We start from the raw sequence: 24,642 nt of genomic DNA, 5'->3' as shown, positions 1-24,642 counted from the left end.
GAGCACACAGGAGAAGCGCCCATCTACCTCTCCATTCCTCCCCCTCTCCTTCCACCCGCAGCCAAGGTTCCACCGGAGCAAATCCACCCTGGACCCTAAGGATGGCCCCATGGCCTCTGCCCCAGTCACCAGAATGGCTCCGGCTGCAACAGAGCAACATCCCAGATGGGCAGAGCATTCCCCCCGGTAGGCATGCCAGGTGGATCCCAGTCAGGCACATGCAGGAGTCTGTCTGACTGCCTCCCCATCCCCATCCTCAGAAATATACAAAAAAAAAGGGGGGGGGCATACCCTTGTGCTAAAGCACCAGGGAGCATGGAGTGAGCTTGAGTATGTCCTATGAAACATGGAGATCTATGTTTCTATATAAGTCTTTGAAGAAGGAGGAACTGCTGAAGTAATTTATCAGCATTTGTCCCTAAGACAGCAGTCTTTATAGTGGGAACACCATACGTAAATATTTGCTGTCTGTCTATAGATTAAGGGGGGAATATGGCAAATGCTGAAAGGCCATGATCTTTGTGCCCCTCCCCTCCCCCAACCCCCTCCCTCTCCTCCCCCCACCCTGTAACCCCCACACTGTTGTTTATGTCTTTGAGTCTCATCTTTATGTCCCACCTATGTGTGGAAACATATAGTTCTTAGTTTTTTCTGATTTACTTCTTTCACTCAGTATAATGTTATCGAGGCCCATCCATGTTGTTGTAAAAGATCCGATGTCATCATTTCTTGTGGCTGAGTAGTATTCCATAATATATATATACCAAAGCTTTTTAATCCACTCGTCCTCTGATGGACACTTGGGCTGTTTCCAAATCTTTGCTATTGTGAACAATGCTGCCATAAACATGGGGGTGCATTTCTTCTTTTCAAACAGTGCTATGGTGTTCTTGGGGTATATTCCTAACAGTGGTATAGCTGGGTCAAAAGGCAGTTCGATTTTTAATTTCTTGAGGAATCTCCATATTGTTTTCCACAGTGGCTGCACCAGTCTGCATTCCCACCAGCAGTGCAGGAGGGTTCCCTTTTCTCCACATCCTCGCCAGCACTTATTCTGTGTTGTTTTATTGATGAGCACCATTCTGACTGGTGTGAGGTGATATCTCATTGTGGTTTTAATTTGCATTTCTCTAATCATTAGTGATGTTGAACATTTTTTCATATGCCTATTGGCCATCTGTGTGTCCTCTTTGGAGAAGTGTCTATTCATTTCTTTTGCCCATTTTTGGATTGGATTGTTTGTTTTCCTGGTATTAAGTTTTACAAGTTCTTTATAAATTTTGGTTATTAACCCCTTATCAGACGCTATGTCAAATATATTCTCCCATTGTGTAGTTTGTCTTTTTATTCTGTTCTTATTGTCTTTAGCTGTGCAAAAGCTTTTTAGTTTGATAAAGTCCCATTTGTTTATCCTGTCTTTTATTTCACTTGCCTGTGGAGACAAATCAGCAAATATATTGCTGCGACAGATGTCAGAGAGCTTACTGCCTATGTTTTCTTCTAAGATGCTTATGGTTTCACGGCTTATATTCAAGTCTTTTATCCATTTTGAGTTTATTTTTGTGAGTGGTGTAAGTTGGTGGTCTAGCTTCATTTTTTTGCAGGTAGCTGTCCAGTTTTCCCAACACCATTTGTTGAAGAGGCTGTCTTTACTCCATTGTATTGTCTTACCTCCTTTGTCAAATATCAGTTGTCCATAGAGCTGTGGGTTTATTTCTGAGTTCTCTGTTCTGTTCCATTGATCTATGTGCCTGTTCTTATGCCAGTACCATGCTGTTTTGAGTACAATGGCCTTATAATATAACTTGATATCTGGAAGTGTGATACCTCCCGCTTTTTTCTTCCTTTTCAGGATTGCTGAAGCTATTCGTGTTCTTTTTTGGTTTCATATAAATTTTTGGAATATGTGTTCTATGTCTTTGAAGTAAGTCATTGGTATTTTCATTGGTATTGCATTGAATTTATATATTGCTTTGGGTAATATAGACATTTTAATGATGTTTATTCTTCCTAACCATGAGCACGGTATATGCCTCCACTTATTCGTATCTTCCCTGATTTCTTTTATCAATGTTTTATAATTTTCCGAGTACAAGTCTTTAATCTCCTTGGTTAGATTTATTCCTAGGTACTTTATTTTTTTGGTTGCAATGGTAAAGGGGATTGATTCCCTGATTTCTCTTTCTGACAGTTCATTATTAGTGTATAAAAATGCCTCTGATTTCTGAGTATTGATTTTATATCCTGCCACCTTGCCAAATTCTTTTATCAGGTCTAGTAGTTTTTTGACTGAGACTTTAGGGTTTTCTATATACAATATCATGTCATCTGCAAATAATGATAGTTTTACTTCTTCTTTTCCAATTTGGATGCCTTTTATTTCTTTTTCTTGTCTGATTGCTGTGGCTAGGACTTCCAGAACTATGTTGAATAAGAGTGGTGAAAGGGGGCACCCCTGCCTTGTTCCTGATCTTAAGGGGATTGCTTTTAATTTTTGCCCATTGAGTATGATGTTGGCTGTGGGTTTGTCATAGATGGCCTTTATCATGTTGAGGTATGTTCCCTGTATTCCCACTTTGCTGAGAGTTTTGATCATGAATGGGTGCTGGACTTTATCAAATGCTTTTTCTGCATCTATTGAAATTATCATGTGGTTTTTCTCCTTTCTTTTGTTTATGTGATGAATCACATTGATTGATTTGCGAATATTGTACCAGCCTTGCCTCCCAAGAATAAATCCTACTTGATCATGGTGTATGATTTTTTCCATATATTGCTGGATCCGATTTGCTAATATTTTGTTGAGGATTTTTGCATCTAAGTTCATCAGGGATATTGGCCTATAGTTTTCTTTTTTTGTGTTGTCTTTGCCTGGTTTTGGAATCAGAATTATGCTCGCCTCATAAAAGGAGTTTGGAAGTCTTCCTTCCTCTTGAATTTTTTGAAATAGCTTGAGAAGGATAGGAGTTAGTTCTTCTTTGAATATTTAGTAGAATTCACTTGTGAAGCCATCAGGCCCAGGACTTTTCTTTTTTGGGAGTTTTTTGATAGCTGTTTCAATCTCATTTGTTGTAATTGGTCTGTTTAGGTTTTCTGATTCTTCCAGATTGATTTTTGGAAGATTATATGATTCAAGGAAATTGTCCATTTCATCTAGGTTGTCTAGTTTTTTGGCGTACAGTTCTTCATAGTATTTTCTTACAATATTTTGTATTTCTGTTGTGTCAGTTGTTATTTCTCCACTCTCGTTTCTAATTTTATTTATTTGAGTCCTCTCTCTTTTTTTCTTGGTGAGTCTTGTTAAAGGTTCATCGATCTTGTTTACCTTTTCAAAGAACCAGCTTCTGGTTTCATTGATCCTCTGTATTGTTTCTTTAGCCTCTATGTCATTTATTTCTGCTCTGATCTTTATTATTTCCTTCCTTCTACTAGCTCTGGGCTTTACTTGCTGTTCTTTTTCTAGTTCTTTTAGATGCAGGGTTAAGTTGTTTATTTGAGCTTTTTCTAGCTTCTTGAGGTATGCCTGTAATGCTATAAACTTCCCTCTCAGGACTGCTTTTGCTGTGTCCCATACATTTTGAGTTGATGTATGCTCATTATCGTTTGTTTCTAGGAATTTTTTAATTTCTTCTTTGATCTCAATGTTAACCCATTCATTGTTTAATAATGTGCTATTTAGTTTCCAAGTGTTTGAATGTTTTTCAATTTTTCTATTGTGGTTGATTTCTAGTTTAATGCCATTGTGATCAGAGAAAGTGCTCGATATGATTTCAATCTTCTTAAATTTGTTGAGCCCGCTTTTGTGCCCTAACATGTGGTCTATTCTAGAGAATGTACCATGAGCGCTTGAAAAGAATGTATATTCTGCTGTTTTAGGGTGAAAGGTTCTGAAGATATCTATTAAATCGAGTTGATCTAATATGTCCTTTAAGTCTGCTGTTTCTTTCTTAATTTTCTTTCTTGAGGATCTGTCTAATGATGTTAATGGGGTATTGAAATCTCCTACTATTATAGTGTTGCTGTTGATCTCGCCCTTTAAGTCTATCAAAGTCTGCTTTATATATTTAGGTGCTCCTATATTAGGTGCGTAGATATTTATAATGGTTATATCTTCCTTTTGTATTGCTCCCTTTATCATTATGTAGTGACCTTCTTTATCTCTAGCTATGGTCTTTGTTTCAAAGTCCATTTTGTCTGATATAAGTATTGCTACCCCAGCTTTTTTTTCATTTCCATTTGCATGAAATATTTTTTTCCATCCTTTTATCTTCAGTCTGTGTGCATCTTTTGATTTAAGGTGTGTCTCTTGTAGACAGCATATGTATGGGTCCTGTTTTCTTATCCACGCAGCTACCCTATGTCTCTTGATCGGATCATTTAATCCATTAACATTTAAGGTTATTACTGATATGTAATTGTTTGTTGCCATTTTTTTTCTTTAAAACTGTTTTTCTCTTTTGCTATATTCTTTTTTTTCCTTTGATCTGTTTACAAGAGGTCCCTTAGCATTTCTTGCAGCCTTGGTTTGGTTGCAGTGAAATCCTTGAGTTTTTTTTTGTCTGTAAAGCTTTTTATTTCTCCTTCTATTTTAAATGATAGCCTTGCTGGATAAAGTAGTCTTGGTTGTAGGTTCTTGTTCTGCATTACTTTGAATATTTCTTGCCATTCCCTTCTGGCCTCAAGTGTTTCTGTTGAGAAGTCAGAAGTCATCCTTATGGGGGCTCCTTTGTAGGTGATAGTCTTTTTTTCTCTAGCAGCTTTTAATATTTTCTCTTTATCATTTAGCTTTGGTAATTTAATTATGATGTGTCTTGGTGTTGGTTTCTTTGGGTTTCTCCTTAATGGAGTTCTCTGTGCTTCCTGAACATGTGAAATGTTTTCCTGCCTTAATTGGGGGAAGTTTTCTGCTATAATATGTTTGAACAAAGTCTCTATCCCTTGTTCTTTCTCTTCTTCTTCAGGAACCCCTATGATGCGGATGTTATTTCTCTTCATGTTGTCACAGAGCTCTCTTAGAGTTTCCTCAGACTTTTTGAGTCTCTTTTCTTTTTTCTGCTCTGCTTCCGTGCCTTTATTTATTGTGTCCTCTAACTCACTGATTCGATTCTCTGCTTCATCCATCCTGCTTTTAATTCCTTCCATTGTATTCTTTATTTCAGATATTGTATTTGTCGTTTCTGTCTGATTCTTTTTTATTATTTCAATGTCCTTTTTTATATTTGTTATCTCTTTATTTAGGTTTTCGTAATGGCCATCTATGGTGGTTCTAATATCTTTGAGCATCCTAACAATCGTTATTTTAAACTCTGCATCTGGTAATTTGGTTATATCTGATTCACTTAGGTCCTTTTCTGGGGATTTCTCTTGGTTTATTTGTGTTGTATTTCTCTGCCTCCGCATTTTATCTTCTCGAGGGTGGCTGTGATCACGTGCTCGGGTGCACAAGGGTTGGTGGCCTTGGCCTTTGCGCCGCCCCTGTGTGTGACGTTATGCTCTGTCCTGAGGGCACTGGCAAGCACCTTTGCTCTGCTGCGGGTCTCCACCTGTTTCCGAGCTTTCGCCCTGCCTTTGCAGGATGCTCCCACTCAAGGAACAGCTGCTAGCCTTGGCTCTACCGCCAGGCAGGGCTGCGTGCCCAAGCTCAGCTTCGTAGTGGAACTCCGCCTCTTCTGGGTTTTTGGCTCCACCCTCGCGGGAGGAGCAGGCTACCAAGTCAGACCGCAAGCCTGGGTTGCACGGGCGGGGCAGGGATGTGCTCCTCTGCCCTTGCTCCGGGGCTGGTTTCTACCCTTTCTGGGTTTCCCGCCCTTCTCCCGGAGGCTGGATTACAGGCTGCCGGCAGCTGAGCTTGGCCGCTTTTGCACGCCCCCTTCTCCCTAGCCGGGCAAGATTGAGCTCACACCTGAGCCCACTGGTGGCCAGCCGGCTTCCGCCCCTGCCAGCAGAACCGCGCTTTTGTCTCCCGCTGCCGCCCGCCCTCCGGGGAGCCCTCAGCCGCGTGGGTGGGGGCGTTGCAGCTCGAACCCTAAGACTCACTACTGTAGACCCGAAAGCTCCCTCCTTCTATGCGACTCTGCTCTGAATGCTGCGGGGGAGCTTGTTTGGCTGCTCTCCTGCTTCCCTTTGCTGGTATTGCTGTTTCCGGGGGAAATATTCACTTCAGCTTTGGGGAGTGACTCGTCCCAGGGGTTAGGGTGGCTATCTCCCAAAATGTTTTTCCCTATGCCTCCTAGATTGCACTCTCTTCCTGTTACTGTGGTTCTCTCCCCTCTCCCTCCATCTCTAGGAGCCCCGGGTGAGTGTTTGTGAGAGAGATGTTCTGCGTGGTCCCTTTAAGAAGGATCCTGGGTCTGAGAAATCAGACTCTCTCACAAACAGTATCCTGACTTGTTTCCAGCTAAATACTGTCCTTACGCTTCTTCTGGGCTCTGGGGCTGCAGGCTGGGGCTTTGTTCCTGGGGCTCAGGACCCTTCCCCCTCTGCTAAACTCACTTCCAGCCACGCGAGTCTCTCCCTGCTGCCGTTCGCTCCGAGAAGCTGGGCAGCCCTCTCCGCGTCTCCGCTTTTCCTACCAGTCTCTGGGTGGCTTCTTCAGCGTTCCTTGGTTGAAGAGTCCTTTTAGTTTAGTCCAAAGTTGGTTTTTCCAGCTGATAGTTCATAAAATTAGTTTGTAATCCACTTTGGTTCTGGGAGGTAGATGCTGGTACGTCCGCCTACTCCAGCGCCATCTTGTCTCTTCTCTCTCTACTTTTATGTGTTTGACATTTTTCTTTAAATGTCTTAAAATTATGAAAATCTTTGAACTGAAGTGAGAAGCAAATTAAAATATGGTTGATATGATACATAGACTCTTTGTTAGGAAATGAGAAACTGGTAACAGTGACTGCCTCTGGTGGGGGACATTAATGCTGGAATAGAAGTAGCATTGATTATGGTGGTATATGACAAGGTGTTCCTCAGACCTAAACATTTCTGGAGAATAATCAGTTCCTCCAATTTACTTGCAGACTAGTAGAGTAGGACAAGGAAAAAAATAGTAAGAAGTATCTGTCGTTATTTGAAATTACATAGATCCTGATAAAATTTTGGAGATATCTCTTGTCATAGCCACACTCCTAACATTTACTACCCAAATTTAGGGGCCAGATTGATTTGGATAAGAAGGGATATTTTGGTTTCACTTCGGTGAGGACTGCTGTGTATTGCATTGACAGGCCTCTGATTTTAGTGGGTGACCCTGGGTAAATTTCTTAACCTAATTTCTCATCTGCCAATGGATAGGGATGGTAAGCCCTGTTCTTACCAAGTACATAGTGTTTTGCAGTGTAAACTGAAATCATGTAAAAATTAACTCAATTCTAGGCTCAGCATTATTAAACTACTAGGAGCTTAACTGGAACTCTTAGGAGAGAAGTGTGTTTAATAAGTGTATGTTGTTTGTGCTAGGAATAATTGCAGGTGCAGTATTCAGCTCTCAAAAAGAGAAAGGAAAGCCCAAATTCAACTATGCTTTGACCACTTTATATGATACTTCCCGTGTGTGTGTGTGTGTGTGTGTGTGTGTGTGTGTGTGTGGAGGGGGGGTACAGTGTAATGTTTGAGCCTCCTTCTTCCGTTTAAAACTTATGATTTTGAGAGCCAGTTTACTTCTGACTAACTTCCTCTTTTCTGAAATAGGAAGAAACATTTTGAAATAAAACAATCCAATACATTTTAGTGTTATTACCCATAAATTTCAGAGTATAACATTCAAGAAAGCACTGTTAGTATCTGTTTAGCACCTACAATAATCATATTTAAGTGGTTGAATTCTTACTATAGAAGGAATAGATAACCTCATTGTTCAGTGCTACAAACACACTACTTTTTTTTACAAATTGAGGCTGCTTAGTTATAATGAAACTATGAATAGTATTTTTTAATATAGCAGATTTACAAAGTACCTGAAAGTATTACCTATGGCAGTAACTTTTTCTTACATTTAAGAAGATAAGGCCCTGGCCGGTTGGCTCAGTGGTAGAGTGTCGGCCTGGCGTGCAGAAGTCCCGGGTTTGATTCCCAGCCAGGGCACACAGGAGAAGCGCCCATCTGCTTCTCCACCCCTCGCCCTCTCCTTCCTCTCTGTCTCTCTCTTCCCCTCCCGCAGCCAAGGCTCCATTGGAGCAAAGATGGCTCGGGCCCTGGGGATGGCTCAGGCGCTGGGGATGGCTCCTTGGCCTCTGCCCCAGGCGCTAAAGTGGCTCTGGTCATGGCAGAGCAACGCCCCGGAGGGGCAGAGCATCGCCCCCTGGTGGGCAGAGCGTTACCCCCTGGTGGGCATGCCGGGTAGATCCCGGTCAGGCGCATGCTGGAGTCTGACTGTCTCTCCCCATTTCTAGCTTCAGAAAAATACAAAAAAAAAAAAAAAAAAAAAAAGAAGATAATACTTTATGGGAATATGGTTAAAAAACAGGATAGTTACATAGTCTTGAGCTATCTTCCCATAAGATAATTAATTAAACTAAAAAGAGGAAAATAGTAACTTTATAGTGGTAAACTTGGCTGACACATCTCCCTAAGTGATCAAAGTTAATGTCACTAGTAATGGGACCACACGCTGTTTTGGACTTCCTGATGTGATATATTTGAAAAAACACATTACTTCTTGGTATTCTTGCCAAAAATGTAGACTGAATCTAATCATGAGTTAATATTGCACAGACCAAATTGGGGGATATTTTACAAAACAAATGACCTGTATTCTTCAAAAGTCTCAAGAGCATGAAAGACAAAAATTAAAGAACTGTTTTAGATTAAAGGCAAAGAAATTTTTCCAGCCTGACCTGTGGTGGCGCAGTGGGTAAAAGCGTCGACCTGGAACGCTGAGGTCGCCGGTTCAAAACCCCAGGCTTGCCTAGTGAAGGCACATATGGGAGTTGATGCTTCCTGCTCCTCCCTCTGTTCTTTCTAGCTCTTTCCTCTCTCTCTGTCTCTTTCTCTCTCTGTGTCTCCTCTCTCTAAAAAAATGAATAAATAAAATGTAAAAAATAAAAAAGAAATTTTTCCAAATTAAAAGGATTGTTATTTTTTTAAAGGACATTAATGAGACAATTGTAGAAATGTGCATAAGTTATGTAGGTTAAATAATAGTGTTATATCATTGTTACTTTTCTGGTTATGATCATTGTACTATCTTTGTATAAGATAATATTTATGTTTTTAGGAAGCATACACTGAAGTTTAGGATTAAAGGACCAATATGTCTACCATTTTCAAACAAATCAGAAAAATATAGGTATAGAAATAATAACTTTTACAGAGAAAGATGGACTTAAGTATTAAAATTAGGAGAACATTGGTGAAGTTTGTAGGGGAATTCTTTGTACTATTTACACATTTTTAAGCCAAATTTGAAAAAAAGGAAACAGCAATTTAATGAGCTTTGTTACAAATTAACTGATTTTTCTCTTTTTTGTTTTAATAGGCTGTTTATTGAATATCTGGTTTGGGGGATGATTATTTGCAGAGAAATGTTAATATGAAAATGTGGCAAATTAATAATACCATTATAAAGTGGCAGGAAGGAGTTGATAAATGTCAAAGCATTTTTACTGTATTTGAAAAGTAATTATTTTATAGACAGCCCTCATTATTACATAGTGTTAGGATTCATGTATACAGTATAGCAATACATTTAAAGAACTTTTTATTTGGTTTTTACTTTTGATATTAAATTCTTTTCATGAACAATTCACTGATTTTTGAGCAGGTTCAAAACCCTCTCTGGGTTTATTTTCTCGTCTGTAAAATGAGGTAGGTGGGCTAGATTATACTTTGAGGGTCTTTTCAGTTCTAAAATTCTGAGATCTTATAACTAGAAAGAAAATGAAAGTTAATTTTCTTATTTCAGTCTGTTATTAAACACAGCCTATGGCCAAGTGACAGTGTAGTTAAACTCACAGGTATTTTTCTGTCAAAGGAACTTTTTTTTTAATGTAATTATACATTTATATGGAACTTCTTCTGCATTAATGATATTAGTAAATTTAATGTAGTTTAAAAGTATAGTTTTATAGGATTTTCCATTGAAAACTTTGTTAAGACTCAAGATTAATAATGAAAATTTATGTGTTTCTAATAGACATATATTTACTGCAGCTAGGATAGGACTGTCAAGGTATAGGTAGCTGATGATACAAAAACTAAATTGATGTTCAGTATAAAATAATTTTTGGTTATATTTAACAAATGCAGATTTTGGTTAATTCTTGTTCTCCGTCCTCTCCCCCAGCTGGGTGACCCAGCTGTTTTCCCTGCAGTGATTGTGGAGCACGTCCCTGGTGCTGACATCCTGAATAGTTATGCAGGTCTCGCCTGTGTGGAAGAACCTAACGACATGATCACTGAGAGCTCCCTGGATGTCGCCGAAGAAGAAATCATAGATGATGACGATGACAACATCACCCTTACAGGTACGTGTTCCTCCAGTGGCACCTTACTTAAGCCTAGTTTTAGGCAGTGTGGTGGCCCTGTGATTTTGGGGGCATACAGAGTCCCTGACTTGGTTTTAAGAATAACTCTATTACCTTCAGAGGCTAGAGCCCTGAAGAGAGAAGGAAATTACCTTTCCTTTCTTTTTTCCTAAATATTATATATTGAGAAGACTGTGACAAAGTGACATATGTGAGAGGAACCAGACCAACTCAATTCATTAAGTCTTTTCTGAGCACTTCCTATGTGCCTCGGTATATTGCTGATAACAATGGAAAGTTGTTAGTAGGGAAAGTTTGTTTTTGTTCTGTTTTGTTTTGTGTTTTTTTGCCATTGTGTAAATCAAAACAGGAGGCCATGATCCAAATATAGGATGAGGTGCTGAGGATAATAATAGTGCTGTTTTCACCAGTTTTCTAAATACATTTTTATACGTTTACATGCGGAGATGTTAGAAGTAACTGAGAAAATCAGTTATTTGGAAGCAAAGGTTAATTAAATATTCTTAACTTAAAAACAACAGAAAATTAACACTAGTCACAATATTATTAACTAAACCTAGATCTTATTTGTATTTCACCTATTTCATACTATTTCTACCCACGTGGGTGAAATCTGTTCCAGGATTCTATCTGAAATCTTATATTGCATTTAATTGTTAACTCCTCTTAGTCTTTTCCAGTGTATAACAGTTCCTCTGTCTTTCGTTGTCTCTCATAACCTTGATACTTTTGAGAAGTACTGGTTAGACATTGTAGAATATTTCTTGATTTTATTTGTGTGATATTTTTTCATACTTGGAATAAGAAAAGCATGTTCTTGTACATTCATATTTTTTGTTTGGAGAAACCCAGTAAAAGTTTTTTTTGATAAATCTAAATTTGTTTCTTTCTTATGGATTAGAGAATTAGAGCAATCAAGTTAGAGGTTTCTATTTATTGCTGTGATCTGTGGTTTTGTATAAAAGAATGACCACCACTATCGCATAAATACATATTGTGTACTTAGTGAAGTTTCTGCAGTGTAATTTGAATTCTTGATGCCTATAGGGAAGGCTGTACTCTCTAGGTTGCAAATCACTGTCTTTCCAGTTTTATTAGGGAAGACATTAGTCTTAAAACCCATTAGAGGCCCTGGCCGGTTGGCTCAGCGGTAGAGCGTCGGCCTGGCGTGCGGGGACCCGGGTTCGATTCCTGGCCAGGGCACATAGGAAAAGCGCCCACTTGCTTCTCCACCCTCTCCCCTCCTTCCTCTCTGTCTCTCTCTTCCCCTCCCGCAGCCGAGGCTCCATTGGAGCAAAGATGGCCCCGGGCGCTGGGGATGGCTCCTTGGCCTCTGCCCCAGGCGCTAGAGTGGCTCTGGTCGCAGCTGAGCGACACCCTGGAGGGGCAGAGCATTGCCCCCTGGTGGGCAGAGCATCGCCCCTGGTGGGCATGCCGGGTGGATCCCGGTCGAGCGCATGCAGGAGTCTGTCTGATTGTCTCTCCCCGTTTCCAGCTTCAGAAAAATACAAAAAAAAAAAAAACGCATTAGATGCCAAGTTTGTATTTATGATTTTTTTGGTGTATTCTGTTTGAAAATGGAAGTAGGAAATGGAATTTATGGGTCTGTATTTGAAAAAAAATTTAGTTGGTTTTAATAATTTTTATTGATACCCATTTGGGGGCTCATGGAAACGTTCTGTCTCAAAAATTTTGCATTCGACATGTACTCCAACATTACATTTTCTACACTGTTTGCGCACATTTGTGCCACATACAGCACATTTCCTTTGCTTTCCTTCACAGGTCCTTTCCAATACATGTCCAATTGGATCAAATCTAATTTGACACCACTTCTTGAAACCTTTCAGGTACATGGCTTCTCCTTGTCACGCTTGAACTGGGTCTTCCAGTGACTTTAGGATTGGATAATGTCTTTCTTCATATATGTTCTTGCAATGTTGCATCTGAAGTCTAATAATGAGATGCTTTCATTCGAATCATTATAGAGAGCATGGGCGTTAACAGCAGCAACATTGCCTGACCAGGCAGTGGCGCAGTGGATAGAGCATCAGACTGGGATGTGGAGGACCCAGGTTCGAGACTCTGAGGTCGCCAGCTTGAGTACGGGCTCATCTGGCTTGAGCAAAAAGCTCACCAGGTTGGACCCAAGGTTGCGGCTCAAGCAAGGGGTTACTCAGTCTGCTGAAGGCCCACAGTCAAGGCACATATGAGAAAGCAATCCATGAACAACTAAGGTGTCCAACGAAAAACTGATGATTGATGCTTCTCATCTCTCTCTGTTCCTGTCTGTCTGTCCCTATTTATCACTCTCTCTGACTCTCTCTCTGTCCCTGTAAAACAATAAATAAATAAAAAAGCAACATCAATGGCATTTGTAAAAAGAGGAAAACACCACTTCTTCTCTCTAAATTTGATGAGATACTTTTGGACATTGCAGTCCAGCTTGTGTTGACAAGCCCATATATTTGTTATATTGCCCTACAATGTGTGGTCTATCCACTTGACATTCTTTCTTAGAATATCTTTTCACTTTTTCTAAAGGTAGTACTCCTAAATAATTTGACTTAACTTTGACACAGTTATTGTCATTCCAAATCAATGCAAAAATTTTATTATTTTTATCATAACAGTAATCGTATGATCCACGTTCTTTTTTCATAATGCGATCAGATTTCAAGGGACACTTATTCATTCTGTTATACCATGCTGTTCCTGTCGCCTTGTATTACGTTCTTTCAATATCAATAATAATTCAAAGCTGGTAAAGAAGTTGTCGAAAAATACTTCATATTCTGATGGATACTGCAGAAAAGAAGTCATCTTCGTTATTACAGAGGCTCCTATACCACTCACAACTTGTTGTTCTTCACAGTTTCCTTCATAAATATCCATATGAAAACAATACCCAGATTCAGAGCAGCACATGGCCCAGTGTTTGAAACCAAACCTGATTGGCTTTCCTCTTATAAATTGTTTCAAGAAGTGGTGTCCATAATATCTTACCATTTGCTCATCGACTGAAAGCTTTTGAGTAAATATTCTGAACTTTCTAAAATTTGAATTCAATTTGTCAATCAGAGGCTGAATTTTAAAAAGTTAATCTTTCTTTTCCATGGCAACTATGGAACTATTGTTGAAATGCAAGTTTCTTTTTATTTCTAAAAACCTGTGCTTTGGCATACAGTTTTTAACACAGGTAAGATTCATATCTTCATCCTCATACCAGTACAATTGTTCCTGTGGTAAGGAATGGTATCCAGATAACAAAAATATTCCAATAAACTTTCTAAGGCAATTTGTTGAAAGGTCAAAATTATGTCTGTTGTTTTGTCTTGCAAACATTATACTTTGGGTTACTATGTAGCTTAGCAAATCTTCATCCAAAAATTGTTCAAATATGTCAACAGTTGATTTATTTTTCAAATGTTGAGTCATTTTTTATTTCAGTGCAGATACATTATCGCTCTGTAAGGCACTGCTGCAAAACTTTTTGTTCCATTTTTTCCAGTCACTCTTCGGCAACTCTTTATGTTTTGTTTTTGTGTAGATGATGGAATGTCTTCTAAGGCACTAGAATGTAGTTCTAATTGACCAGGAACATCCTGAGGAAGAGTGTCTTCTAACATATTTTCATCAATTTCTTCACAATCTGATACTGCATCCACATTATTGGAAGGCAATTCAACTATAACGATGATTTCTTGTTCTAGTTGGTCAAGAAGTTCATCATTTCCCAGTAGTTTTTCTATATCTCTAACACTAAGAAATTCTCTAGCAGCCATACTGCCCCAAAAACTGCAGAAGCAAAAAAACTATGAATTACTGAAGTACCTAAATATTGTCCATTTTAAACATAGAACATTCCATGGGCCCCAAATAGGGAACCGCATATTTTATAGTTTATCTTTTATAATAGGTATCATATGGACTTACATATTATTGTGCTATCAACTAAAAGGATGTGTTAACAGTCTCACACACAACCTGCCAAAAAAAAAACACCCCAAAAAAATTATAACCAAAAGTTCCATGGAAAACAACATAAACATTGGAACGCCATTTTACCCCAAAAGTTGTACATTTTTATGTCAAACACTTTTACCGGTTAGGCAATATTGAAACAAAAAATACTTTTGAAAACTAGAAGGTCTGTGTGTTTAAAAGAATGCACATCTATTCACTATAACTGTACTGGAAGTGAGCAAAACATAAAATATTAAAATCCCCTTGTGTCAGCCGTGGCAGCTAATTAAAGAAGAAATAGAGCCTAGGAAAGGAGCTCTTAGATCTTCAAGGGGAGAAATTGCTTCTTCCTGTCAGTGTTGCAGTCTCTTAGTCTTGGACTTAAAGATAGCTGATGACGAGCCACAGAAAGATTCCTTCCTTCTTGGAAAATAGAGCTGGTATGGAAAGGGTCCAGAAATCAAAACATATCTTGAAAACTAGAATTGCTTTTTTTCTTCTTTCTTCTCCCTCCCCTTTTTTATCTTACAGCTCTGTTTAACTCTTCCATCCTTGCTTGAGCAATGTCTTAAGAAAGCAAAGAAACTTGTAGTGCCCCCCTCAGTCCAGAGTGGGAGAGGGAAGAGTACTGGACTTTGGAAACACTGCAGGGGAAGAGAGAGGAATAGAACACTTTTAAACTGTACATGTGAGTCCTAGGTAGCATCAAGATGATATTAAGGAATTATTGTAAATATTTATTGTTAATACTTTTAAATATGATAATGGCATTGTGTTAGATTCCTTATTTTTTAGATACATATACTAATATATTTAGAAGTAACTTATGTGTCTTGGAGTCTTTCAAAGTAAACCTTGAGGGCAGCGAGTGATGTATAAATCAAAGAAGATTGATCATGTGTTAATATTGGTTGATACTGTGAATGGATATGTGAGATTTCATTATACATTGTTCCATGATTTTGATTTTGTTTACAATTTGCAATAATAAAAATTGAATGATTTTTATGGATTTGAGGCTTATATTAATGACAACAGCTGTTACCTATAACACCTGATTCAAATTCTTTTTCTTTTTTTTTTTTCTTTACAGAGACAGAGAGAGTCAGAGAGAGGGATAGACAGGGACAGACAGACAGGAACGGAGAGATGAGAAGCATCAATCATTAATTTTTCGTTGTGCATTGCGACACCTTAGTTGTTCATTGATTGCTTTTTCATATGTGCCTTGACCGTGGGCCTTCAGCAGACTGAGTAACCCGTTGCTCGAGCCAGCCACCTTGGGTTCAAGCTGGTGAGCTTTGCTCAAACCAGATAAGCCCACACTCAAGCTGGCGACCTCAGGGTCTCGAACCTGGGTCCTCGGCATCCCAGTCTGACGCTCTATCTATCCACAGCGCCACTGCCTGGTCAGGCCTGATTCAAATTCTTATGTTCATCAAAACACTTTTATTTTTATCATTGACATATCAAGTTTGATATAACTTGAACCTATTAAGTAAATGTGTAATGATAAAATACCACTTCTATATGTTTATATGTTGGAGTTCCATATAAGGTTTTACTTGAAAAAAGGTTGTAGTATTAAAACTTTTTGAAAATAATTTAACTATTAGCTCTTACCTATGTGGAGATTCTTCTTCCACTACCAGTCTTTGAGGATCTAAAAGTGGAATTATTAAAGGGTATGGTAGAAATTACACTTCCACAAATGGAAGGTAACCATGATGACTATATTCATTAATAAATCTTCGCTTTAAAAAAATAATACTAATGACCCTGCCTGGTTAGCTCAGTCAGCTCAAGTGTCATCCCGAAATGCCAAGGTTGCAATTCGATCCCCAATCAGGGCACATGTAGGAATATCGCAGTGAGTGCACAACTAAGTGCAACAACAAATGAATGTGTTTCTCTCTCTCTCTCTCTCTCATTCTTTCACTCTCTCCCTCTTAGTCCCTCCTCCCTACTCTCTGTCTCTATAAAATTAATCAGTACATTTAAAAATATTTTATGTCTCTTTTTTCAAATTTACTTCTGTTTGTACAAGGACAAACATAATTTTTAGTAATTTATAGTAATTTCAAATGTCTTTAATGAGCTGTTTCTTAAGTTATTATAATATCAATGCTTTCTGTCCTTGGTGTAAATAATAGATTTAACTACTTGTCAGATCATGGCTTATCTATTATGAAGGCATTTAAAAATTCATGTATGAAAAGCTTATGGGGGCCCTGGCCGGTTGGCTCAGTAGATAGAGTGTCAGCCTGGTGTGCAGGCATCCCAGGTTCGATCCCTGGTCAAGGCACACATGAGAAGCGACCTTCTGCATCTCTCCCCCTCTCTCTTCCCCTTCTCTCACTCTTCCTCTCTTACTGCCAGTGGCGTGATTGGTTTGGCTATGGCACTGAGGATAGCTTTATTGATTTGAGCATTGGCCACAGACAGGGTTGCCGGGTAGATCCCGGTCAGGGTGCGTGCAAAAATCTGTCCCTCTATTTCCCCTTCTCTCACTTAAAAAACAAAACAAAACAAAAAAACCTTATGGGTTTTATTGTTTCCTACAAGAAATTTTTATCATCTATTTAATATTTAATGAAAGGCCAGCATTTTTCCTTCCTTCCTTCCTTCCTCCCTCCCTCCCTCCCTCCCTCCCTCCCTCCCTCCCTCCCTCCCTCCCTTCCTTCCTTCCTCCCTCCCTCCCTCTCTCCCTCCCTCCCTCCCTCCCTCCCTCCCTCCCTCCTTCTTTCCCTCCTTCCCTCTTTCCCTCCTTCCTTCCATCTCCTCCCCTCCCCTCCCCTCTCCTCCCCTTTTCTCCTTCTCTACAGAGACAGGAAGGGAGAGAGATGAGAAGCTTCAACTTGTAGTTGTGGCACTTTAGATGTTCATTGATTCCTTCTTATATGTGCCTTGACCGAGGGGTTCCAGCTGAGCCAATGACCTTGGGCTCAAGCCAGTGACCATGGAGTCATGTCTGTGATCCCATGCTCAAGCTGGCAACCTCGGGATTTCGAACCTGGGTCCTCAGCGTCCCAGGTGACACTCTTATCAGCTGTACCACTGCCTTGTCAGACCCATTTATTTTTCTGAATTAAACATTTAATTAGCCTTTATTGTATGAAATGTGGTTCAGAATAATGACATAGATGATGAAGGAAAGCCGATCATTATAGAGAAGTTTAGCTAGTAAATGCTGGAAGAATGATAGGATTAGAATTATTTTTGAATCCCTAATGAAGTAGTGGATCTATGCAACTATAAGGAATGACTGCTAAAGCCATTATATGAAAGGCTAGTGGAGAATTTTATAACAACCTAATCTTATTAGGCTGACAGCACTTTAATCTGATTCTCAATCTTAGCAGTACTGAAAATATGATTAGATTCTATAGCATTATTTCAGGAGGCACACAGAATAAGGCGTGTCGCTTTTGAAGTATTCTTGCCAAAAAATGGAATGTGACTCTAATCAAGCTTTTAGAGATAACTACCAATTTACAGTAGATATTGTACATTAGAGGGTTGGGGGTATGGCAGTGGCACCACAGAGGTGTAATCTGCAAAATTTAAAATGTGGGAAACTGTAGACAGATAACCCTGTTCTATGATAAATAGCAAAAAGGATGCAGTACATGTCACCAAATGGTAATGCAAAAACTAGGGATCCTAATTTTAAGAAAATCAACTTAAAAAAAACCCAGAGACATTGTTAAACTGGGCCCTTGATATGTGGAGTTTATCATATGATTTTCTCTAATCTTGTATGTGTTTGAAATTTTTTATTCTAAAAGGTTTGACAATTAAGTGGTTTGAAATATTTTTGTTCTTAATTGATAGGCAGCTAAAGTTATACATACTAATTTTAGCATTTTCATCTACCCAGAATTTAAAATATTTTATAAAATTTATTAATATAAATTAATATCTAGAGTTATGTTAATGTTTAGAAGGTAATTGTTATCTGTTCTTTATTTGCCTGATTTAAAAAAAAAAAATTAATTTTAGGCCTGACCAGGTGGTGGCACACTAGATAGTGTCAGACTGGGATGCGGAAGGACCAAGGTTCGAGACCCAGAGGTCGCCAGTTTGAGCACGGACTCATCTGGTGTGAGCAAAAAGCTCACCAGCTTGGGGCCCTGGCCGGTTGGCTCAGTGGTAGAGTGTCGGCCTGGCATGCAGGAGTCCCAGGTTCAATTCCCGGCCACGGCACACAGGAGAAGCGCCCATCTGCTTCTCCACCCCTCCCCCCTCCTTCCTCTCTGTCTCTCTCTTCCCCTCCTGCAGCCAAGGCTCCATTGGAGCAAAGATGGCCCAGGCGCTGAGGATGGCTCTGTGGCCTCTGCCTCAGGTGCTAGAATGGCTCTGGATGCAACAGAGCGACACCCCAGAGGGTCACAGCATCACCCCCTGGTGGGCATGCGGGAGTCTGTCTGACTGCTTCCCCGTTTCCAGCTTCGGAAAAATGCAAAAAAAAAAAAAAAAAAAAAAAGCTCACCAGCTTGGGTCAAGGCACATAGGAGAAAGCAATCAATGAACAACTAAGATGTTGCAACGAGAAACTTAATGATTGATGCTTCTCATCTCTCTCTGTTCCTATCTATTCCTAAAAAAATAATAATAAATTAATTTTAGCCTGACCTGTGATTGTACAGTGGGTAGAGTGTTTACTTGGGATGCTGAGGTCCCAGGTGTGAAATCTCGAGGTTGAAGCTGGAGCTTGGGATCATCAACATGACACTATGGTCACTGGCTTGCACAAGGGGTCACTGGATTGGGTCACAGAATCTGGAGCCACCTGGTCAAAGGCACATATGAGAAGCAATCAATAAACAACTCAAAATGACACAACTGCAAATTGATGCTTCTCATCCCCCCCCCCCCCCGCTCTGTTTCTCTTTCTCAAAAAAAGAAAGTAATTTTAGTAGGATATTTTTCTCAATTCATAGAATTTCAAAGCCTTGACAGAGGAGTAATATGCTTTTTAACTCTGCCTTGGACTTATGAGGACTTGGAAGTAGAACAATTACCGGAGAGATGACTAGTGGTTTCCTTCCAGAGTGTAAGCTCTGTTTTGCTTACTCTTACCTCTCAGTATCTTGCAGAGGATTTTGGGTCTTTTCTTTTTTACCTCATATCTTACAGATTTTTTAGGAAAAATAAGTATATAATAGTCATATTCAGAATAGAGTTTATATGTTGATACACTGTAAGTATATAAATACAAGTATTAAGTGATGTATCCTGGTTCAAGAGATCAGAATCTGTGTGGTTTAGAGCAGCAGATATCTTGTACTAATTGGTTTTTTTTAAATGAATTATAGTTGAAGCTTCCTGTCATAATGGGGATGAAACAATTGAAACTATCGAGGCTGCTGAGGCGCTCCTCAATATGGATTCTCCTGGCCCTATGCTGGATGAAAAGCGAATAAGTGAGTTGTTATGTGTTATGATTGTTCATGCTTATATACTTTGACAAGTTATTTTTGCCATCTCTCTTTATTAGATGATAAATATCAAGAGACCAGAGACCACGTTTTATATTTTTCTTTGTTCCAATGGCATTTTAACATACAGTTCTAGTTGAGGCATCTTTACGGAAGTGTTCAATTAAACAAGACTATTAAAAAAATTGGGGAGTGAGGCCTTTAGGAATAAAAAAGAAATATATAGTTGTCAAAGCAGGTTATACATAATTTTTTATCTTAACCTCATTGGTGAAAATATTAGGATATGTAGGGCCCAAACTATTATTATTTAGTGATTTCTGTAGATGGTTGTCAGGAAATAGGCAAACATCCATTGAAAAGGGTTTTTTTTAACACTCCATGGCATAAAATTACTGCCACATTCGCTCTGCTTTTATTTATTTATTGTTTGCGGGGGGCAAGAAAAGCCACTTTATTTGGAAAGCCAGTAAGCCGAGAAGATGATGGACTAGCATCCTAGAGAACCATCTTGAACCATTCAGGCTTCTTTTATTTCAAGGAAGGGGGACACCGAGGAGTTTGAGGACAGGAGTGACTAATGACACAGACAGTAGGACATTAGCAAGGGTCCAGAGGGAATGGTGAAACTTCAAAGTCTGGTTGCTGAGGTCTCAGTAAGAAAGTTCTTATAAGTCTATTTTCTCAGTCAAGTTCTCTTTATGCCTCATTTATATCACACCCCCACACATGAAGTTCTCACCATGTCGCACGGGCTGGTCTTAGAGGTACTAACTAAAGTATCCACAAACATTCTGATCTGCTTTTAAATCCATGTTCTCCTTTGGGCTTTTCTGACAGTAAAGTAGTTAAACTCAAAATGAATTAATACTGAATCAGTTCAAGATGCTTACTGAATATTTTTATGCATACCAGTGCATTAGGCAATAGTGCTATACGAATGAAGAGATATTGCCTCTTTCCTCAGTCTTAAATTTTAATTTTGAAAAAAAATAAAAGCCATGCAGAAAGAAAAGAACTGTTTTATGGAGGGAGTGTTTTGACACTATAAATGACAAACTTTTAATGAGTAGAAGAGACAGGAAAAGGTATTTAAAGTAGAAGAAATGGATTAAGGTAAAGACACAGGTCTGTAAACAGCAATGAAATGTCCGTAAGAATGCTTGGTGTGGCTGAAGTGGCCGTGAGACTGGAAAGACAGGTTTGGTCCCAGACTGGAAGCTTTGTGTGGCATGTTCTTACCGTTTTTCCCTTGTGAACGATGGGAAGATATGTCAATATATTTTTTCTTTTTAATTTTCAGGTGTAAGGTTTTTATAGAAAAGGATAATATGATCAGATCAGACTTAGGTTTCAGGAAATCAGTTTAGCAGCAGTGTGAGGAGTAGAAAAGAGAGATGCGAGAGACTGGTGATAGGAAGTCAATTAAGGGAGACATTAAAATAGTTTAGTCAAGCTTGGACTGACTAGGATATCTGATTTAAGGTAGAGGAAATAAAAAGCAGGGACTAGATTTCAAGATTTTATTTCTACTTTATTCTTCACAGAAACAGAAAATTATTTTATAAAATTATTTTGATTTTTAATACAAAATTGATGATAATTAGTTGATTTTATTTCCATTAGATAATAATATTTTTAGTTCATCCGAAGATGATGTTGTTGCCCCAATCACCCATGTATCCGTCACATTAGATGGGATTCCTGAAGTGATGGAGACTCAGCAGGTTCAAGACACATACGCACGCTCACCGGGAGCCTCCTCACCAGAACAGCCTAAGAGAAAGAAAGGTGAGTGGTTAATTGTTTAGGGAAAACAATCAAGTCTTGATGTGGAATCTAAACATAATTTTTATTTAAGGATATTTCTGTAAGAGATATTCATATTAGGTTTCTTTTGTAAAAAATTAATTATTTCTACATTAAAAATATGTGGTCTTTCTTACAGAAAAGTTATTTTCCAGCTTCTTAAAGCTTCAGTCTTTTATCTAAACCCTTTTAGCCACATTCAGAAAGAGTTTGGGGATAGGGGCAGGTCAGCTTACTCCCACAGGACATCATTTGAAAACTACCAGCATAGATTTCAATGTAAGCATCCAGTGGGAAAAATACAAGTTGGACATCATCAGAGAAGTAATTGAAGAGAAAAATGTTAGAATGTGTTAAAGGGAATTTTTAACTTTTCACAAATTAGGACCATTCTTACATTTTAAAGTCTAGCACTCTTTCCATTTTATTGCATTCTGATTCTACTCCAACTTGTTCAAATTTTGAGTTTAATTTCTTGATTAATGGCATCAGCACTCACCACCAAGTAATCTAACTTTACAGTAAAGTAGGAAAAATTCCAAGAACCAAAAACAAGAGAAAAATGAAAGCAGTTAAGAGTGAGCTAGCACTGAAGCAGCTCTGAAGGGCTGAGAAGGCTCTCAGTCTTGATATCCACATAGCTTGGATTTTATTGCTCTTGTAGAGGCAGATGCTTAAGTCTTGGTCCAGTGCAGGATGTGGTAGGGTTGGCCTAACCTGTGGTGGCGCAGTGGATAAAGCGTCGACCTGGAAATGCTGAGGTCACCGGTTCAAAACCCTGGGCTTGCCTGGTCAAGGCACATATGGGAGTTGATGCTTCCTGCTCCTCCCCCTGTTCTCTCTCTATCTCTCCCTCTCTCTCCCCTCTCTCTCTAATAAAAATGAATAAATAAAATCTAAAAAAGTAAATAAACAAAAATTTTTTTTAAAAAAACCTAAGCTTTAAAAAAAAAAAAGATGCGGTATGGGACAGAGACCTCAGCATATAATTAGGATCCTCGAAAGGCTATACCATCAGGAGAAAAAAAATTGCCCATTGGTACAGACATATCAAGAACTTATATTTCTCAGCTGCAGCTCTGAATAGAGAAATTCTTCCTTTGAAAATTCATAATCCTAGGCTTGTCTTAACCTAAGTTTACAATTAGATTTTCAACTGTCATTTACATAAATCCAAATAATTTACATAAAATTGGCCCTAGGCTAGCAATAACTTTGGGGCACCAGGCAGAGCTCTTGTAACTGTTCTGGAAAATCATGCATTTAAACCAGGCTGCATGAAATTTTCTCAAATAAAACCCTATTGAAAGTGAACTCACATTCTAGTATCACAGAATATGTGAGGAAGACAATTCTTCAATGAGAAACAGCAGACATAGAAGCCCTAGGGTTCGTTCTCTAAAAACTTCAGATAATAGAATGACCAAAGAGATACTTTCAATGAATGTGTTTGCAGTTATTAAAGCAAAAGAATAAAAACATTGTCAAAGAAATGACTTTTAAAAAATATTGGGTAGAACTTCCTCTTTTAGTCAAGATGAAATGATAGGACCTGACATGGCAACAGTTCTTTGTATATGACACCAGAAGCACAAGCAACAACAACAAAAAATTAATACGTGGGACTACATTAAACTAAAAATGTTCTATATATCCAAAGAAACAATTAACAAGATGAAAAGGCAACCAATCGAATGGGAGAAAATATTTGCATTTCATATATCTGATACAGGGTTAATAGCCAAAATATGTAAGGAATTCATACAATTCAATAGCAAAAAATAAAAATCTGATTAAAAAGGGGCAGAGGACCTGAACAGACATTTTTCTAAAGAAGAAATACAAATGGCTAACAGGTACATGAAGAGATGTTCAGTACCACTGACTATGGAAAATGTTAATTAAAACCACATAGATGCGCCCTGGCCGGTTGGCTCAGCGGTAGAGTGTCGGCCCGGCATGCAGGAGTCCCGGGTTCGATTCTCGGCCAGGGCACACAGGAGAGGCGCCCATTTGCTTCCCTACCCCTCCCCCTCTCCTTCCTCTCTGTCTCTCTCTTCCCCTCCTGCAGCGAGGTTCCATTGGAGCAAAGATGGCCCGGGTGCTGGGGATGGCTCTGTGGCCTTTGCTTCAGTCGCTAGAATGGCTCTGGACGTAACAGAGCGATGCCCCAGAGGGGCAAAGCATCGCCCCCTGGTGGGCATGCTGGGTGGATCCCGGTCGGGCTCATGCAGGAGTCTGTCTGACTGCCTCTCCGTTTCCAGCTTCGGAAAAATGAAAAAAACAAACAAACAAAAAAACCCACATAGATGCTAAAAATTCTCAACAAAATATTAACAAACCAAATCTATACATTAAAAAGATCATACACCATGATCAAGTGGGATTTATTCCAGGGAGGCAAGGCTGGTACAAGATTTGCAAATCAGTAAATGTGATTCATCACATAAACAGAATGAAGGGTAAAAATCACATGATCATATTAATAGATACAGGAAAGCACTTGATAAATCCAGCACCTGTTTATGATAAAAAAACTCTCAGCAAAGTAGGAACAGAGGGAACGTACTGCAACACAGTAAAGGCCATATATGACATACTGACAGCCAACATCATACTCAACAGGCAAAAACTAAAAACAATCTTCTTAAAATCAGGAACAAGATAAGGGTGTCCCCTTTCACCACTGTTATTCAACATAGTACTGGAAATCCTAGCCACAGCAATCAGACAAGAAGGAGAAATTAAATACATATGAATAAGGGGTTAATAACCAAAATTTATAAAGACTTCTAAAACTCAATACCAGGAAGACAAACAATCCAATTAAAAAATGGGCAAAGGAGCCTGACCTGTGGTGGCGCAGTGGATAAAGCATCAACCTGGAAACACTGAGGTCGCCGGTTCAAAACCCTGGCCTTGCCTGGTCAAGGCACATACGGGAGTTGATGCTT

General features: G+C 39.0%; 1 protein-coding gene across 8 annotated transcripts in view; it reads left to right on the top strand.

The window, feature by feature from the left end:
• The window catches only part of ELF1 (E74 like ETS transcription factor 1), a 156,865-nt gene that overhangs the window by 115,524 nt on the left and 16,699 nt on the right, over window positions 1-24,642 (top strand). For all 8 annotated transcript variants that reach the window (XM_066234052.1, XM_066234045.1, XM_066234047.1 and 5 more), the window contains 3 exons: window positions 10,271-10,451; window positions 19,757-19,864; window positions 21,506-21,670. In XM_066234052.1, the coding sequence (XP_066090149.1) occupies window positions 10,271-10,451; window positions 19,757-19,864; window positions 21,506-21,670 (454 nt within the window). The remainder of the gene's footprint in view (window positions 1-10,270; window positions 10,452-19,756; window positions 19,865-21,505; window positions 21,671-24,642) is intronic.

Source organism: Saccopteryx bilineata, chromosome 6, assembly GCF_036850765.1.
Source record: "Saccopteryx bilineata isolate mSacBil1 chromosome 6, mSacBil1_pri_phased_curated, whole genome shotgun sequence".
In the NCBI taxonomy this organism is placed as follows: Eukaryota; Metazoa; Chordata; class Mammalia; order Chiroptera; family Emballonuridae; genus Saccopteryx; species Saccopteryx bilineata.
Note: the sequence above shows the minus strand (reverse complement) of the source record. Positions and strands in the feature narration are given on the sequence as shown.